Here is a 20,672-nt window from a genome sequence, read left to right as displayed (position 1 = left end):
GAGTTGGGATGTAATGCCGTGTGTGCTACCCTGCCTTGCCTGTGTGGTGTGATGGCAGGAATGCCCATCTCTCACTGTGTACAGGATCTTCAGAGAAAGTTCCCAGGTGTCAGCTGAACAGGCAGAGACTGAAATCCCATTACCACTTTTCCAGTGGTTGGTTCTGCCAGGTATTGGCAACCTCTAGAGAAAGTATAATTTTCTGTGTTCACCTAAAAAAAATTTCTGTAAAATATCTTCCTAGGCTTGGAGAGGTTTGATGTTTCACCTGCTGCTGAAACAGCTATTATCTATGGGTAGATGTAATTAAAAGACCAAAAGGTATCTGCCCACAGTAGCATGGCTTCCAGCTTGGTGTGATCTGTTGTACTTGTCAATTGAGTCATGGAACTATTGCCTGTAGTTTATGTTCTGCGGGGTTACCTTCGGAAATGGAAAGGGAAGAGCCTCACATGCCATGGCTCTTGCTGGAGGATTGTCTGGTGCAGAGGACTTTTAGCTTGGGTGTTTTTTGCACAGTGCTGCTTTTTCTGTAACAAAAACAGCCCAGCACACCCTTCTTAAACCCTTTCTCCCTGGATCCCTCCGCATTGTTTCATGGGTGTCCATGAATACTGAGTTTGTCTGATAGTTTATCAAGGTGCCCCAGGTCAGCTCAGGCAGGTTGGCATCATCACAGGACCTCAAGGCTCACTCTGTGTGTCTGTGCTGTGTAATAGCAACTGAGAATGAGGAAACTGCCTTAAATTGGGTCTACTCTGTCCCATCAAAGTCCTTCCAGAAGATGTCTCCATCCCTGGAAATAAATATACCTGGATCTCTGGGAAAAACTCTTCCACAGGAACTGTTGCTCAAGATAAAAGCCTGGGGAAGTGAAATTTGTAACTTCCCTGGATGAATATAAATACTGTAAAATAGGTTTTATCTAAAAATGTATATTCAGCTCAAATAAAAATGATCCTTAGTTGTAACTAAATTGTTTTAAGGTCCCTTCCAACTCTGTGATTCATTCTATGAAATAATTAAAAATGTACCACAATAGAGTGACTTTGCAAACTCTTTGCTCATTAATACTGTGTTAATATTCATAATATTGAAAGATAGTTTCCAGTTTCCTTAGCTTTGAATAGGGCATTTGAGGTAACCTGTTATATTTTTTAGTTAGCTTTTGACCCATTGATCTCCATTCCCTTACTTCAAAAATGTAGTGAAAACATACTGCAGATCATGGCATCAAAATCCGCAGTTGTGGACTTCAGACCTTTCTCATCAATAGTGAAACCCAAATTGAAAGAGTTATTTTAAAATAGCAAAGAAAAACTCTTTCAGAACAAAAGTTTCAGAATTTATTGTTCATTGTGAATGAAACAGCTAAGTTATGGTTAGAAGATTTTTCTGAATTATATTCCCTGAAAACTATATTATTTATTATAGCTTTAATTAATTCTTTATTTGTTCATCCTCAGTGGGAAAGAAACCAAGTATTCCTCTATGTAAAATTGCTAGAAGCTATAAATTAGCATAAACAATTTTTCATTCTTCCTTCTTAAGAGCAATATATATATATATATTCTATTTATATGCCATATTTGCTGTAGGATGCATATGAATAACAGACCCTCTTACTGTATTTGGCTCAGATACTGGGATTCCCCCATGTCCCTCACTAGCCTTTGCCCTTCCTCTCTTCCAGCTAGTAAGATGCAGAAGAGAGGCAGTGATTTCCAGCCTCCAGTTCACAGAGGCTGGCATTGTAGATGAATGTTAATGCCTCATGCAGCTTGAGATGCCTGATACTTAGTAATGCAGCTTTAACCTTTATAATAGACTTAATTTGATTTTCAAACTAAACCATCTATATTCTCCTCTTGTTGCAGCCTAAGTAGCTGTGAGGAGTAGTGAGAACAGAAAAATATAATCACCACGCAGGACACGGAGAAGGACAGAGAGATGAATCACAAATTCCCATCAGATTTTTCAGATTTTAGCCTTGTTATCACTATTTGATTTTAATGTCAGGAAATGAAAGAAACATGGAGATATTTTGCTGTGGTGTTGGTGTTAGCCACTCAGATGGCAGAGCACTCAAAAAGTCAGCAACTTGTTTTCTAAGCTGATATTGCAGATGTGTGGTCTTGAATGACTCTAAAAGAGTACAAAAATAATTAGGTAGTTGTTAAGTGAGTATGAAAGGTAATAAAATAACTGTAATGTATGCTTTTCTTTTTCATTTTTTTTAATTTAGCCACATTTTAAATGAAGAAAGATATTTCAGGGTGAAACTAAGACTGCAATTGGGTTTTTTTAGCCTTTGCCACTGTGCTTCAAGTGTTGTTTAAAAGACATAGCTCACATTTCAGTGTGATGATGTACCTTGTTTCTGTAAACTTAACTGTCTGTATGTTCTACTGTCACATAGGGGCATAAGTTTGTCCACATACATTTAAGCTACAAAACGCAGAGATCACACAGTCAGTGATTCCATTGTTTCTCCATTCTTGTGACATATACAATAGAGGGTACAATTGGCAGTCTTCAGTGCTGTACCAGGTTTATCATGTAGATCCATAGGATATGCTAGCCATACCAGAAGTGAAGAAGATAAGCTGTCCTGCTCAGATGAGCAATGGAGTCATGACTGAATTCTGCAGATCAAAAAAGCTGATAATTAAATACTTACTTCTTTTGTAACTGTGATGTGTTTTGTATGCAGCACAAGTTTTACAGGCTACGTTTACTCTGGTGATGAAGGATTTGTGTGTAGTGCTTGACACCAACTTTTTGAATGTCTAACATGATTGTGTCCAGATACTCCAAAAGAGCAACTCTTATAGCCTGAAATGTTGAATGTATGGCGCAAGGTCTAGCATCCTTCCAATGCAAGTGTTTATCCTACAAGAAGGTCTTCCCACCAAATATATCTTTTGATCTTTGTTTAAAAAAAACCCACCTGCTAATCTAGGATAAATCTTGCCTAGCTGACACCTGGACAGGTTTAATCCAAGAATAATGTATAGCAGAAAAACATTTTCAGGAGAAGCTGACTTTAATTTTTAAAGAGAACTCTCTAACATAGCTAGACTGCAGGAGGCAGTGGTGGTGGTGGTAATCATACACAGCATGAGAAACATAAAGTAGTGAGTTCAAAGTAATTGAAAAGATCTGTTGGTCATGGTGCAGTTATCCCAGGGCTGCAGTTTATCCCAAACTAACAACTGTGAGCCTTTCTGTCTGCTAACCTGCCTAGGTTAATATAGCAATAATAATTGGATAGATGTGGATAGCACAGAGATGATGAGATTCTTGAAATAAATTACCTTTCTTAACATGCATTTGTAGATTCCCAAAAAAAAAAAAAAGCAGTAAAATATCTAATAAAAGAATATCTAATTAAATATCAAATATCTAATAAAAGAAGTAAAAAAATTGAAGCTCTAACTAGTTTTTTTTTTTAGTTCATGACGTTAGATTAGACTTTGCTCCTTACATGACTGATGGCTTTGGCAAAAGTAGAATTTGTTATTCCTGTTGGCATTTAGTAATGTGTTTGCTTCATCAAGTATAGACTGTTTTCCAGACCAGTTTTCTGACTAGGCCTTCATTGTCTCCTCCATTTTTTTTGCCTTTTGGCTTTTTAAGTTGCATATCAGAGGTGTCATTTTGCCTATAAGGTGACCCTATATACGACCAGTACAGTATGATTTTTTTAGTTAGTTCTGCTCAAGAGGTTAGGCATGCAAAATCAATTCCATGTCAATTTAGCCAGGTGGTAAGTCACATAAATTAACAATTTATATTTGAAAGTAGTAAAACCAAGAGAAATTTCATTCTATCTCAACAAAATGGCAACTGACCTTTTCTTAATTAACATCACCCACTGCAACCATCTGATCAAAAGGTAATACAAGAGATATCTACTGTGATTGTCTTGTCTTCCTTCTTCTTCCACTTTACTTTTTTACAGTTATCCACCACCCCCATCTACCCACCAAGAGTTCAAATATATGTATTATTTGTCTAGGCCACTTGGTCACATCTAGATGAGAAGAACGCTGTTGTTTCAAACAGATGAAGTGTACAAGAGGTAGACGGTATAAAAGTGACTTGCATTTGCAGAATAGGTAAAAGAAACTCATGGACTACAGATGCTGAACTAATACTATTAATCAAAGGTTATTTTGTTCTTGCTAGAGACAACCATTATTGCAGCATGCAGGTTTCTCTGATGAAGCAAAAAGTTTGTAGCATAAACTGAAAAGTTAGGCCAATTCAATTTATTAGATTGGAAAAAAAACTTATTTCTTAATACCTATCATTATTTTGGCATATTACTAATCTCTGTACTACTCCGCTATGTCATTGTAATAAACATCCTTCCATATTACTGCAGTTTTCTCCATTAAAAAGAAAAGCTAGTTATCAATAGTGAATAAAAGTATGACTCTTTACTTGATTTTACTTTGTTTTTTCTTTTTATAGAAGCTGCAAAGAATCGATCCTCCTTACTGTTGTTCAACCTTACCCTGTAAGTATTGCAAATGTTTTCTGAATTAGTTTCCTAGCAACATAGCAGCTTCTTTTTCTGCCCATGTTCTGTTTGTGTCCCTACATTGTCTGTGCAATAAAAAGAGGTAAGTGTGTCTATTAAAGGTGGTGTTTAAGATGGCATTACTGTGTCCTGTAGTCAAAGGCTACATAAGTAAATTTAAAAACAACAGTCTTTAAATTCATAGTGGTAGAGCAGAATTCTGAGTTCTGCTTCAATTTCTTGTTTGTTGCAGCTCCTGGGTTTTTCTTGATTCTGCCCTGGTCCCACAAAGTTAGGCAGCTGCAGCAAACCAGCTGTACCTTATCTAAGGGAGGGCTCTGTCTGTATCTCCAGCTTGTGGAGGTGAAGGGAGAGCAGAGACAGACAGGCAACCATGTGAGGTTGCCTTGAATGGACTGGGAGAAACTGCAGCCCATTCAGAGCTGGTTGATGCGATGTGACTTTGCAACTCACTCACTGGTTTATGGGAGTGGGGTCATGACCTGTCAGCTCAAACCCATCTCCCATGAAAAGATGGGAGAAGGCAAGCCAGGGGAGGAAACTCACCTGTCCATGCACATCCATGTGTACATTTTGGGCTGCAGAGGAGCCTCAGCCGTGCATCAGGAGTAATTCAGATTCAGCAGGTCCATTTGGCTCCCTGTTGTTTAGCCTGATACATTGCAGTTTTCATTAACAAGGGATAATCACATCCTTTTCACACAAGGATAAGAGATGAAGTGGATTTGACACAAAGACTTGAAAACAAGTTTATCTGAGGAAGCTGCCAAAATGTACATCTTGAAAATGCAGCTGTGTGTCTTTGTACTAGTCATTAGCCTTTCTGGTTAGTTTTGAGGTGGCCATGCAGCTTTATTTGTCCTGCACCTTTCTAGAAGCCAGTCTGCAGTGCACCTAACTTGTGGGGGAATTTGCATTCCACAGCAAAAACAGGCAAGGGCTGCCACCCTGCAGTAAGACCTCTGTCGGAATGTGATCTGGGATCAGGTCAATATCAGTCACCTTAAATGAAAATGAGGCCTGGTCTTACTAAATAAAGAACCTATCTGCCTTTAAAGCTTGCTGGTTTACAGACAGTGGTTTAGGTCACAGTGAATATATATAATGGGGGAAAAGAAATCCCCATCCACTTTTTTATGCAGGTTTCATCCATTGACAGACTTAATTCTTGTCTGTAAATGTCAGGTGAAGAAAGGGCATGTGCTTTAGTGCACCTATGTATAGTCCTTGAAAGTGGACAGCAAAGTGTAGCACTATGTCTGTAAGGTGCTGTGACCTCTTATCATTATGCTGCTGGACTGAGAGCAAGTCCTGTATGTACTGAATGTAAGGGAAGCTGAAACCCAAATAAATTATGCACTCCATGTTCAATAGAAGACCTTACAGCACAGGTACAGTCCTTCTCCACCCTTTAACCTGGAAAAGAAGGAAAATTATGACCTGGTATCTTTACCAAGGGCAAGTCTTGCCTGGCCAGTGTAGTGGCTTTCTATGGAGTGACTGCATCAGTGGACAAGGGAAGGGCTACAGATACCTTTTATCAGGGTGCAGATACCTTTTATCTTCTGTAAAGCCTTTGACACAGTCCTCCACAACATCCTTCTCTCTAAATTGGAGAGAGATGGATTTGTTAGGGGCACTGTTAGATGGATGAAGAATTTGTAGGATGCTCACATCCAGATGGTTGTGGTCAACATCTCAGAATCCATCATCAGCTGGACATCAGTGACAAATGCGTCCCTCAGGGGTCTGTAATGGGACCAGTGTTATTTAATATCTTTGTCAATGACGTAGACAAAGGGATTAGGTGCATCCTCAGCAGATTTATAAGTGAAACCAAGTAAAATGGGATGGTTGACACACCTGAAGGACCAGGTTCCTGGACAGGCTCAAGAAATGAGCCCATAGGAATCTCCTGAGTTTTAACATAACCAAGTGTGAGGTGTTGCATGTAGTGAGAGAACAAGGGGTAGTAGCTTTGAATTGAAACAGAGTAGGTTTAGACATTAGGAGGAAATTGTTTACTCTGAGGGTGGTGAGGCACTGGAAAAAGGTCCCCAGAAAAGTTGCAGATGCTCCATCCCTGGAATTGTTCAAGGCCAGGTTGGATGGAGCTTTGAGCAACCTTGTCTATTAGAAGGTATCCCTGACCATGACAGAGGGCTTGGAACTGGATGATCTTTGGTACCTTCCATTCTTTAATTGTGTCAGTCCGTGATTCACAGCTATTTGTTCAAGCTCTTTGTGAGGCCTGACAAGGCAGAATCTGCTCCTCTATTAAGTAGCAGCAAAATATAATCAGTGACTCAAATACCTCTAGATGTCACTGAGCTAAGGATGATACCGAAACACTTTTCTGTCAGCCATTTGGACTGATGTGCCCATTTTGTACATTAATTTACATCATCTCACTATGGTATGTCTGTCAGAGTCCCCCAGCTCTACCTCATCAGACAAAGCACTTGTGCTTTTGGGGGTGATAAACATTTAAGCTCATGTAGGCATGAAGATAGTCTCCCCAAGAATGTGCACAGAGCAGTTAGAAGATGAGATTAATGCCTGCATGTTGGTGCTAGCTTTAATTGACTGATTTTTACCCCAAGGTTGGGATGCTTAGTGAAATGAACTGGTTGGGAGGGCCTTGACTGCAGGATTGTTGCACCTGGCAGATCTCGTCTGTGCAGTATTATTGTAGCTCCCTACCTGTCCAGACCAGGGTTTTATTGTTCATAGCATCTTCCCCCTACTGCTTTCAGCTTCATTTTTTTTTCTGCAGTGGAAGCAAGCGTGTCTGTAGGGATGTGGAGCAGTTGGGATGAAGGCAGTTTGTGCAGCCAAGTTTTGGCCTTAAAGCAGTGCAAGACCCCTCAGTTTATGCAAACCCTGGGCTGCAAGGTCGCCTGGGTACTCCTGAGTCACTTCAAACATGCTGGCCCTCCTACTGCCACACCATTGCTGTCAGGAGTGCCTGAGCCTGCTGGCACCTCTTTCAGCCTTCCAACCCCTGGGTGCTGCTGACTCCAGCTGTGTACTTGTCCTGGTCTTCTGTGCAGGGGATCCTCTGACAAATACGAATTGCCTTACAGTTTGGAAATAATATATATGCCTTCAAAAATTATGATGCACATGTATTTTCCCCATTGGTTTAATTTTTCCTCCTTCATGTTTCCTTTTACTATTTTGCCAAAATGACTGGGATGATGAAGTAGAAACCAGACAAAAGAAAATAAAAGCTTTTAAATAAAGGCTGAATTTCTTCCCTGTTCTTGACAGAAATACATCTCTACAAACATTTCATCAATCTCTCTTCTTGATGGTGACTTTCCTTCTACCATTGCATGAAAAATATCTGCCAAGATGGATTACAAAAGTGCTATTTCTTAATTGGTTGTATTTGTGCTATTTAGACTGTGGTTTGATTTTGCATTTAAGTAATCATCCTTTATGATTGCAGGTGAAAGCAGATGTAATCTAGATTTATAGTACTCTGTAGTTCACTTAGTACTCTTTGAAAGCTTTTGCAGATAATTTTTTCTTAAATGCATTCAGTTTTGTTTAATGCTTAAACACATTAAAACACATTAAAATTTAATTTTAATTGTGACTAAGCCAAAGCATTAGACTATCTTTTTTTTTCCATCAATCTACAAATCTCTGTTAGGTTTTTATTGCCAATGCTCCTAAGGAGGTCACCAAGCATCTCAAGCAGTTAAATAGTTCAAAGTTTTGATTTCTGGGAGTATGGCATTTGATTATAATTTCTGACTGGTTTATTATGTAAATGAACTATCATTCTGATTGTTGCCTTATTAAGTTTTTTTGCATTACTTAAATAACTTGCCTGTTTGATATCCTTTCAGATTTTATGTGCAGAGATCATTTGATAGGTTGCTTTCATGATTAATCTCTTAAACTCCTTGGATGAAGTCCAGGTCTGGCTGAGATCTATGGCAATTTTGCTGTGCATTAAGTTTTGCAATGGGAAAAAGATAGGATCTTCTGTTTTGAAAGAGATGCTTCTTGTTTTAACATGGTTATACTTTTGAGACAAAACAGTTGCAGAAAAACTACAATAAATAACATTTATGGATCATAATGGTTGTGGTAACAATCTTATTGAGAGTTTGTGGGACTAATGATCAGACTGTGACTACCATCTAAAAATGGTAAAATATAATAATGCAAATAACTAAATACAATTGTCTATGATAGATTGCCAACTTTTTAAGAGAGAACCCAGATCTTACCACTATTCCAGCAATTAAATTTGTGCCAAGAATTTAACAAAGAAATAGTCCTGGTGATCCTCTGTCAGTGCCATGTGGTTATCACAAATTACTGTGTGGTAAAACTTCTCCACATTATTTCTTCCATGTCCCTACTTTGCTCTTCTACAATGCTCTTGTGAGCCAGTGTAGTCTTTTCAGCCTTGTTCGCAGCTATGAATTACCATATTTAGTTTGCCTTTGGGCATTATGTCCTGTTCCACTTAATAAATGTAATTCTTCCTCTTACTCACCTTTTATTTGCTTGTTAAATACTGGTGCTTGTAATCGCCGTTAGCGGTGAACCAAAAAGTCAACACATTTTTTGCACTTATGCAATTTTTTCCTTATTTTCTAGCAAACTTAATATTTTATATTAAACTAATGATTGTTTTTAAGCAACAAGCTTAAAATTTATTGCATATATACACTCTGTGACTATTTAAAAACTATAGTATTTCTGTAGTTTTAAATGTAGTATTTCTAATTTTGATACTTACTTTCACAGAGCAGGTTTTCTTTTCACCTTGTGATTGTCCTATACTGCTGTCATTCTATTTCTTTATGATTTCTCAGTACTACACTGTGCTCTTCTAGCTACTAATTCCTTTTTTTTTCTTGAGAATGAGTAAAGGTTTTGCTATTGCAGCACCTGTACTGGCAAGAGCACTCAAAGGGGCTTTTTCAGCAAATAAAACCCACTTCCTTCACAATCTCCCCCAAATTATAGTTTACCTGCAAAAGTTCTGAAAGCACTAGGCATTTTTACTTTCATTAAAAAATTTTCTCTCATAATGTAGGATATTGTTTCTAAAATCTATCAATAAATGACCCGCTCTAATGCTGCTGACAAATATAGGATCTAATTTTGAGAAGTCTAGAAAATGAGAAAGTAACATTTTCCTGAAAGTCTGCTCCACAATCTTTTGTGTTTTGACCCTGCTGATGGGAAGCCCATTGATTGCAGTCACTATAAGCAGGGTTCAAATAGGGTCTTGGTCTTCACTGTTATTTCCTCCAAGTATATCTCTGTACAATGCTTCATTTTTCTTGTTAGCAGTTTCTCTAGGCAGTGTTGAAATGATCAGCTGATATTTTCCTTTGAATTCTATGTAAACAAGTAAATATTATTTAAAATCCTGATAAATTTGAGCTTTTAATAGGAAACAGGGCTTAGGTCACACAGAGTAAAGTTTGGGGGGTTTTATTTTGATTCCTTGTTAAAATGTGTGCCCTCATTTTGCAAAAGTCACTTTAATTAAGCTGTTTTTATCTGTGACAATGCAAATACTTTATTCGCAGTGATAGATGTCCTGCATTAGTGTAAACACCTCCTGCTTAAGGTCATTAACAGAGAATAATGGCATCCATTTGGCTAAAACACAGAGCATCACAAATACATGAATTATTATCTGGCACTATGTAATCATTAAGTGATAGCATTCTTCTACAAATCTAAAGACATTAGAATACAATAGAGCTGCACATCATCTTGCTGAGGCTTTATTAGACAGGCAAGTTCTGGCAATCAAACCCAACTGTTTTCCCAGGTATTTGCACATCCTTTGGAAACACTTCTATTCCCAATGAGAAAATGTCAAGTGTCAAGTTGATGCAGAGGTAGAAACAATGACATTGCGCAATTAAATGCAAAAGCTGTGCTATTACTCAAACCTTTAACCAGCAGAGAATGTTCTCCAAAATACCTGGCACAGCCGTTTCATTTTCTTACACCCCTAGTTTATAGTTTGGAGCTTTTTGGAAAACAGTCTGCTCCAGGCTCACCCGGAGTGCCTGGCAAAGGGCCAGACTCCTTCCCATGCCACCACAGCAAAAGTGGAAATGAAAGAAGAACCACATTAATGGTAGACCATGGTGTGCTCCCCTGGCTGCACAATGGGTACATTAAACCCCACATCCCAAAGGGGTTTTGGGAGGTCTTGGGAGCCCACATATGTTCAAATCTTTAGTTGTCCAATTGCATTTTTGCAATAACATAATTTAAGTGTTTATGCCTCTTGCAAGTGACTTTTGAGGCTGTAGAGAGAAAAAGAAAGAAGTTGTAGAGAGCAATAGGGACACATAGTGGTTTGCTAGATTTGCTGTATGGGATTAACCTTGCCAGAATCCAGAAAAAGTTTGGCAGTCTGCCTGTTAAGAGAGGCTAGACTAGTGACTCATCTGTAATAAGAGCAAGCAACTGCACAGAGATTTTTTCAGCAAGAATAGTAAGAGAAAGCCACTGTTTTCCCCATGTTCTTGCAAGGGAAAGCCACTAGCCTAATCCTGCTGCTGTGCTGCAACAGATTGCATTCTATTACTTGGGTGCCAAATAGACTATCCCCCTTACACATTGCAGAGGGGGACTACATGGAGAGGAAGGAAATTAGAGAAGGCATCTCTAGAGTTGTTATATTAATCATGGTACTGTTTTATACTGTGTCTTTCTAGGAATTAATCTCCAGAGAACAGTATTTAAACTGTTCCAGCATTTCCATGTTGCTTCCTCTTGCTGAGGAAGTCAACAAGGTCCCCCACCCTGAGATACTTTTTTTCTGCACTATTCCTTTTTTTTTTTTTTTTTTTTTTTTTTTGGGTGGTTGTTTCAAAACTTTGGGGGACCTTCCACTTTTTTCAGCACTGACTCTGGAGGCTGGGCTTGGTTTGTTCATAGGGTGGAATTTTTTGTTATTTACAATTATTGTGTGGTCATATGTGCTAGAGAGGTAAGAAAGAATGAACTGTGAAAGCAAAGAAGCATTTATTTTTATTTCTTGATTCTATTTTGTGCCTCAGGAATTACTGGATGTCTCTGATATTTCTTGGGAGAATGTGGCAGTGTTCATTCCTTATTCACTGGTTGATACTGAACCGATGTTAATAGTTACCTTGTTTTCAATGTGATGATAGATTTGATGCATGCAGAATTGAGCTAGACTTCTTCCTGCTAGTTGCTAGAAACCACTTCTGTGTCACAAGAAAATAAATTTTAAAGCAGTTTCAGCAGAGATCAGAGACAGAAACAGAGGAGCATGTTTTTTCTACCTTGGACTATTCCATTACTCCTGCAGATTGTTTAGTTGAGTCAGAATTTGAGTGATAGTAATGAGACTTCCCATGCTCATGCCACATTGATCATCACCACTTGTGCCTCCATTTATTTTTCACAAGAAAACCAACATGACGGAAGTCTTTATTCAAAACTGGTAAGACCACTTCTCAGGACTTAGAATAAAATTCTGAAATTCTTAATTCATATTTTCATGAAACAAATGGATCAGAATCTGGCCCAAAAGAGCCCAGTGACTTTCAGCCAAAATGAGAAAGTCTTTCACTGGCCATTATCACAGTTATGAAGTGAGGCAATGCCAGAAGCACTGTGTTTGTAACTGACCTGAGAATAAACCAACCTCACTTCTCCTGTTGAAAATAGAAATCCCATTGAATATTTAATTTGCTATTAAAAAGTATCTGTTAGTCAAATTTCTCAAGTGAAGAGATTTTTTTTTTTATCCAGGCCTGAAAACAGGTGAACTCATTGCATGATGTAGTAGGTAAAAGTCAAGTAGGTCCCAGAAGAAAATTCAGAATGCTTCTACACTTCTAATCCATGAAGCCCTACAACATGTCAATATTGATGGCATGCCTTGCACAGGGTGTCTTTAGGGAATGCCTTCAGGGGAAGCCTGATGGCCTGCAGCTGCCTCTTGGTGGTTTTCACCTGTGTTCTGAAGTGGACAAATACAGTGAGATGCCACTGCATTTGGACACCTCATAGACACTTTTTTTGCAAAAGTTCTGTGTATGTCTATCCAGTAGATCACAGATTATGCAAAGATTTTTCATTCAGTCTGTAAAGAAAGGGTTGCTGGTAGGTTTCTGGTCAGTGTCCCTTCATGCAGACAAGGTTGGGTGGCAGTAGTCATTGTGGGAGTACTGCAGGAATTTGTGCGTGCACTGAGAGCCCTTCTCATCCCTCCAGTCTAACAGTGGGATAATTTCCAGTATGTTCAGTATGTACTGGTGTTTCCTTATGTGTATGTGCATAGAGATTACCTTAGGATGCACAATGGTTTGACTGTATTTCAATTATTTTGCATGCAAAATGTTGCTGTATGCATGGGTTCCCATCCCAGCATATAAGAAACAGGGGGAATAACTGAAAAAAGGAAAGAAAGCTTTTAATTTTAAGTTATGTGTTATATCTTGTCATCATCTTTTCTTCCAGTCTCCTAAATCAGCTTTTATTAGTGCTGCAAAAAAGGCAAGATTGAAGTCCAATCCTGTCAAAGTGCGCTTCTCTGAGGAAGTAATTATCAATGGGCAGGTGTCGGTGAGTATTCAGCTGTTTAACCTCAGAAAAGATTGTGCATTTCATCCAAAGGTACAGCTCAAGCCTGCAAAGGGAGGTAATTGCATGGCAGGAAAAGCAGTGACAGACTTGCAAAGAGAAGGGTTTTTCTCTTTCTGAAGTTTCCCAAAGATCTTTTTTAAAGTTCATTTTTATGAAAAAAATGTCCCTTAAAGTAAAATTAAGATGCTAGTGAATGAATTTTGTGGTGATAACACATATGTTTGTCTTTATAGTCTTGATAGTGTTTTTCTGTTAGTTTCTTTGGATCAACTTTGTTTTCATAAAATCCATAAGTTCAAGAGAGGTACCATGTCAGAAAAACTGATTAAGATTTTAATTTAAAAACTGATTAACCTCACAGACTGCTTTAAAATTTGTTTTATCTCCTTGAACTTATTGTTTCCAGACCTCAGGCAATGTCAGCCTCCCTTTGAGAGGCACTGAGCTCCTCCTCAGATATGAACTCCCAGCTCATTTTCATAATTTGCCAGAGGATCATTCCACACTGATGTCTTTAGCCAACTCTCTTCTAAACCTAAATTGATACTGCATTTTTTCTAAAGCAATTTCTCCTTTTTAAAATAAAAAGAAACAAACAAAACCTTCAAGGATTTGTTTCCCTTCCTTTTTCCTCTTTATTTTGCTATACTGGTTATGAATCATCAAATTAGGTAGCAATGTTATATGTTGCTTTTCTTAAATTATGAAAGAAATAGCAGCATTTAATATCCCCCTATAAAGAACATGTTAATTACCTTGATTGTAATCCTTACTAACAAACTGCAGTTTCCATTTTTTAGATTGAACACACTAAAATAGCTCACTATATTCAGAGATACAGTAATCCATCTTTCTATTTTAGTGAAAATGTTTCAGCTTCAGAGGCAATATTTATTGTCAGACAGATAGTATTTAGGGAAAAAGAGTACTCCAAGCCAGACATAAAATATATGTGAACAGTTGTATTTTTCAGGACAGAAACCTGTAGAGGGCAGCTGTAACGAGCCTGGCTAGACCCTTGCAGGGCACGGATATTTCTGCTTTCAGTTTGGGTCAACACCTTCCTTCTCAGTTTTTGCTTTTCTGTCAGAATGATGTACTTCTTGATAGAATAACATTTATATTTCTCTTGTTGCATGTTGTAATCTGATCCACTAATTTGCTTGACAGGAAACAGTTAAGGACAACTCGCTTCTTTTCATGCCAAATGTTCTAAAGGTATATCTTGAAAACGGACAAACCAAATCTTTCCGTTTTGACTGCAGCACTTCAATAAAGGTAAGCTAGCTATTCCTTGGTATGAGACCTTCAGTAATTATCATTTACTTGGTAGCTTTAAGAGCAAAATTACTGGTGTGTTCAGTTTGAGCTGGACTCTTTCTTAGTTCAGAAATAATGAGAATTTGGCCCATTTTTCTCCTCCTAAAAATGCATTTTATTGTCAGTGAAGAAGAAGTGATGATTTTAATGTGCTTGAAGCACAATCAAAATTGTGTGCTTGTATCATTTTGATATGCTGCCAAACACTAGCATGATTTGTCAGCAAAAGTCAGGAGCTAAGAAGATTAAGATGTTTGTTACTGATTGAATATCATCCAATTTATCATTCAGTGAGTTTAGGATGGAATATTGTAGGATTATGTTGGTGATAAATTACTCACCTCAGTGCAGTGCCCTTTACACTTTCCGTAGCACATCTCACATGCAGAAATAAAAAGGTAAAGCCCTGGGACAAAACTGAGTCTGCCAGGGAATGTCTGTGACACTGTCCCATGTGGGTTCCTAAATCAGAGGCATCATCATGCCTGTGAGAGCCTTGAAGTAGCGTGGTAAGCAGCAGGGCTAGCATTACTGTTTGGGGAAGCTAGTTTCAACACGGATTGGTTACCAAATCTAGCTCACTGCATGGCTGCATGCATGCTTGGGACACCGAGACATGAGAGGGGCATGGGTGGGATGATCGAAGAAGGCTGGGGATGCCAGCTTTAGCTAGTTTTAAGGGATTGTAAAACCAGGCATATTCGAAGAAAGGCTGCCTCCTTTGTGCTCACTGTGATACAGCAGCATGCTCAATCAGTTAGAGCAGCAAAGATTTATTTACTAAGGCAGACAAGAAATTTACTCCTGTCTGATGGCAAAACAGATGCTAGTCACACTTAAAAATGGCATGCAACATTTGTTAATAAATGTAGCATATATGCCTTGAGTTGAATGCAGGTATGGATACAAGCATTCCATTCATGGGATACAGAATTCCTCGAGTTCATTTGAAAATTTGGCTGGTGAAGAAATAGGAGACATTACTCATGTAGGTAGTGAGGTCTCCATACCCTTCTAAGACGCACAAGCCCATTTTCTAGTATTTTCTGTTATGAGCATATAAACAACCAACCTATTCCAGGATGTTTTGCCCCTGAAGACCAGTCTTTGGCCATCACATTACATTCGTTTTCAGTAGTTCTGTCATGGATGTGTCACATACTATCAAACCAAATGTCAAATCTGAAGTCATTGGCACAGATACCCATGTGAACTCAGTTACTTAGCTGTATTGACGTTGTAAACCTGCTTTGAACGTATAATTTTGACTATTGGTAAAAATAATTACCTTTGCATCTAATTCAGGCAATTACATATTCTGAGGCCTGCACAGCTATAAATGACATATTCTTGCATGTGTGTGTATATGCGTGGATGGGTGGGTGTGGATTGTTGATTTTTTGCTTAACATGACCCACGTGAGTCAAGGTAAATGCAGGTTTTTTCACCTCTAGCAGTCCAGTAGTTCACCGCTTAAAAAGAAGGGTGCAAGCAGCACCTAACCTGCAGTCCTCACTTTCTATATTGTTGGGTCATGGCACCTGGGCTGACTCTTAAATTATCAGATGAGAGGAAAAGCAAAAGCTTTGGTGCAGTAATTCAGAGGCTTTGTGCCTTAGCCTCATATTTTAAAAGGCCCAGAAGAGTTAGTGGTGGAAAGCAGTGCTGTTACTACCCTCTCTCAAAAGCTTATATTTAGTATTATGCTGCTTCATGTTACTGTTATGCCCATAGTATTTTAGCATAGTTTAGAAGTATAAAAGTAGATTTAATGTGTAAGTAATAAATTCCCCATTGGTCAGAATAGTATAATATTAGCCTTCATTATTTAGAGTGATAGCTAGCAATTCATTAATGCTATCTTATATTCTCTACATTGTAGAGAGCTGTCACCATCTTCCCACGTACATTCTTTCATCCTTCCACCAGTTTGGTCTTGATTTTCCATAACCATGCTGTAATTGATCAATTAATCTTCCTAAATTATGTTAAAACACTTGGATTACAATTCGTCATGATCTCCTTAGTAAATCCTATCCATCTGGATACTTACGTATATCTGAAAATCTTTCAGATGGAAGGAAATGTTTTAATCTTGTCACCAACATACTGTGAAACTATTTCTAAATGATGGGTTATTATGTATTCCTTTTTCCTACAGTATTCACTAAAGTAAAAGATACCTTGACAAATGGTATTAATAATCTGCATACATTCACAAAGCGTTATATGAAAGTAAGGTAGGAATTAGTTGAACGGTTTTATGAAGAGGTTTGTTTAGCTGTTATTTTAGATACAGTCATTCTCAAGTTAACTATCTGTAGTCATAATTCAGTGTGAAAAAAGCTAATCAGGAGTCTCTAAAAATTGATACGTCATCAGTTTGACGTATCAATTGATACATCAGTTTAGAGCTAGTGTTCTGCACAGGTATCATCATCATTGACTTTTCTGTCAGCATTTAAAACTCAAGAAGTGAAATTTTAAAAAACCCTTTGCCATAAGAACAAATAAAGGCCATTCATCTAAATGTTTTTGTTGAATTTATGAATTTGGTTTGTCTGCTTGATGACGTGGCCCCAACAAAGGGAAGAGAATAGTGGTAAGATCATCTCTCCTTTGCTGATGGGTTTTATTTCCAGGGAGACAGATATGATTTATGGGCCACACCAATATGATTTACATGTTAAATCACAACAGAATGTTGTCCATTCCTGGCAATCCTATTTATTTATTTCTCACATTCATATCTGTTACCATCTTGGAGATGTTTGAGGAATCGTTGTGATGTCCTGGAAACCTGTGCAAAACAGGCACAAGCCTGGGCTTCTGCCCTGTGCTGGGTACATACAGAGTGTGTGGCAGTGAAGAACTGGGTCCCAAGCATTTCATGAATTTAAGCACTTTTTATAAATCCTTTGTTAATTAGGATGTCATCTTAACACTCCAAGAGAAGCTTTCCATCAAATGTATTGAACACTTCTCCCTAATGCTGGAGCAGAGAGTTGAAGGATCTGGAACTAAACTCCTTTTGCTACATGAACAAGAGACTCTAACTCAGGTTTGTGTAATGGTATATGAAAACAGATATTAATGAGATGGCTTAATCAGTAAATTATCCATCTTTTTCATTACTCAAATGAGTTAGCTGCAAGCTTTTTAGTTTAATACAGTCTATCAAATAGCTAGGATATTTAGATGTAAGATGTAAGAATAAGGTTCTAACAGGAATTTTCTGTTACAAAACCATCATATTTCATTGCTTAATTGGACCTTTCAAAAATATTAATAGTTAAAAAATCAGACTGAAATCTGAAAAATGCGTACCTAACCTTTTCGTATCACACGAGGCTCAGCTAGTTAATATACCCAACAGCTGGCAAATCCATGGTAACAATTCTGAGAAGCAGAGTCTGCCTAAATTTCTTTAAGAGCTTTATTTTGATATTTTGTTCCAATTTGATTATACAGATTTGTATCTCTGTGACAGGGAATAGTCCTCTTTCTGATGAAGTCAAGTTTGGCTTGTTTACACAGAGGTACATTATGTCACTTCATTGATGATGAAATGTGACACAGAAATTTTTGGTATGACTTTCTTCCTCAGATCAGGGAAGTGTGACTAAAGTTAAAGTTTCTTCACAGTTACCAGCAGAATACCCTGATTTTATCTGCTTATCATTTTGCTGAATTTTTAGCCTGAAATTTTCTATTATATTTTTTGTGTTTCAGGATAACATTCGTATGTTAAACTAGAAAAAGAAGGAAAAGGAGAAATGGAATCTTAGACATGGAAAAGTAGTTAATTTAAATGACAGAATTCCTGTAATTATAACTAGAGTCTGTGTAATGGTGTGAAAGAGCTTAGTTTAACAGATAACAGTCTTTCTAACATTTTCTAACATTTAAGCACTTCCCTTTGCCATGTTAGCATTCTTTTCTTGTGGGTATAAGCTACTCCATAATTGAACAATATCCAGAAATACTCAACACTTGTCCTCCTAGCCCAGCCATCTCCTTGAAGTTATTGGTAAAATTCTCACCGAAATCAGAAAGATCAGAGTAAACCAAGTTAGTGAGCTTTCAAAAATCCCATCTGGAACTTTTATTAATATGTACAGAGTATGTCTATATAGGAAAGAGGTGAGACAATGTGCAATAACTAGAACTTTTGAAAATTGTTTGAGTAAGACAGAGACTTCTATTGGAGACTCTTAAAAGTACAGTTTTGTCAAGTAAATATGTTGATTTTAAAGCACCCTAACTCTCTAACTGCAGTAGCCTAATGAATAAATTACATAAACTACATTAATTCTGAGGGTCTCTTCTTTGAAGTTCCTGTAAAATCAGCACTATTTTAATTTGCCATTATAATGTTGCTGCTGACCATGACTTACAATTGTGGGTTTGGATTGCTATCCAATTATTCCTTTGCTAGGCAGTGGTCTCCTGTGAATATACCCAGATTACAGAGTTAGATGCTTAAAAAAGTTTTGCTGACCAACACACAAAGCAGACTTTTAAAATTTTTAATGCATTGGATCTCAGTGAGAAGTTATGGAGTAGATCTCTTAATCCAGAACAACCCAGGAAATTTGACTAATGGATTAAAACAAGCAAGAGAAAGTAATAGCTGCCAAGTTGGGCCTCATCTGTGTTCTCAGACAGCCTAAGAAATAAAATGTGACCTCTCCCCAAACACCTAACTCTTCTCATTTATGTATCTTATTCCTGCTGAAGCTCAATTCAGTTTGCATTTCACTTGGATGGTTTTTGTTAAGATCTGTTTTATCTGTTGTTTCACCCTGGTTTTGAGCGAATCCTGTTGCTTTGAGGATGACCTATATCAGGCAGTCATGCCTGTATGAGTCTAAAAATCCTTCCACAAGATTATATATACAATGTTCTTAGGTGAAGAACTTAATAAGTAGCCAATGGCAAAGCTCTTTTTTGGGCAGAATTATTTTTCCTGCTACCACAGGGCTCTGGTGTAGGGTAACATTGCCCAAGACTATAGACCCTGTTGCTCTACCAGGGTTGCCAAGTCCTAATATTATTATTGCACTGTTCTAGGTGACCCAAAGGCCAGGCTCACATAAGATGAGATGTCTTTTCAGGATTAGCTTTGTCCCAAAGGATCCCATTGATCTTTTAAGAAGAGATCCAGTTGCTTTTGAATATCTCTATGTACAGGTAAGTGAAAGCACAGCCATTGCTGGTGTAAAGGAGAATAAAAATATATACTTACTCTATATATAAATTTACATCTTCACATAGAAAAGCTTGGTTGCAGTGAATCCTGGCTTTGATTACTGCTGCATAAAGCCAATGAATGCACTTGGGGAATGTGCAAATCTCTATCATCTGCAAAGTCCACTTTCTTCATAAGTCTCTCCAAGTAGTAATGCTTTGATATCTTTCCAAAATATATTTGGCTTTAGAGAAGATTGAAGCTGAATTAATTGTTAGTACTTATTTATGGTACTGTAATATCGGACAGAAATTATGTTTAAAAAGGAGTTTCCAGTAAAGGGCATGGGAAAACTGATGTACAAGGAAAGTGGTTCTCCTGAGTATCTCACCAGGTGGAATCCTGCTATCCTGAATCAAGATATACTGACACCCTCCAAGCACTCTTTGTGATGGAGGATTAGTCTTTTCTCCAGGAAGGCTGAAGAGAGCTTAGGTGAAAATAAAAATGCCTTTTGCTCCTTGACAGAAGTACTGGCATTCTTCATTAGTGTCCATATCATGAATATCTGACACCTTTGAAAGAGAAAACAGAGTCCTGCTTCTGAGTTAGGGGTTACTTTTCATTAAGTGTTAATTAAAAAAAAAAAAAAAAAAAAAAAAAGGAAGATAAATAAAAGAACAGTAATTTATTTTTAGTGCAAGATTTTTTAACGTGATGCTCCCTCTACTGGTTCTTTGGCAGAGCTGTAACGATGTGGTCCAGGAAAGATTTGGACCAGAATTGAAATATGACATTGCCCTGAGACTGGCTGCATTACAAATGTATATAGCAACTGTGACCACCAAGCAAACTCAGAAAATCTCCCTCAAATACATAGAGTAAGTTGAGAATGCTGTGTGTTCTTTAAAAGTGAAACGTTAGGGGTAACTTGTAGATTATTTAGGGTTGTTTCTTTAGTATGTCTGTATGCATGCACCACTTTAGATGTAA

The 20,672-nt window shown here is 37.7% G+C and overlaps 1 protein-coding gene across 1 annotated transcript in view; it reads left to right on the top strand.

Annotated features, from left to right (window-relative positions):
* Positions 1 to 20,672, top strand: part of FRMPD4 (FERM and PDZ domain containing 4) — a 296,707-nt gene that overhangs the window by 261,543 nt on the left and 14,492 nt on the right. The window contains 6 exon segments of the mRNA XM_053936336.1: positions 4,480 to 4,525; positions 13,043 to 13,147; positions 14,339 to 14,446; positions 17,418 to 17,549; positions 19,562 to 19,681; positions 20,424 to 20,560. Coding sequence (XP_053792311.1) covers positions 4,480 to 4,525; positions 13,043 to 13,147; positions 14,339 to 14,446; positions 17,418 to 17,549; positions 19,562 to 19,681; positions 20,424 to 20,560 — 648 coding nt within the window.

This window comes from Vidua chalybeata, chromosome 2 (assembly GCF_026979565.1).
Source record: "Vidua chalybeata isolate OUT-0048 chromosome 2, bVidCha1 merged haplotype, whole genome shotgun sequence".
Taxonomy (NCBI): Eukaryota; Metazoa; Chordata; class Aves; order Passeriformes; family Viduidae; genus Vidua; species Vidua chalybeata.
This window is presented reverse-complemented; position numbering and strand designations above follow the sequence as displayed.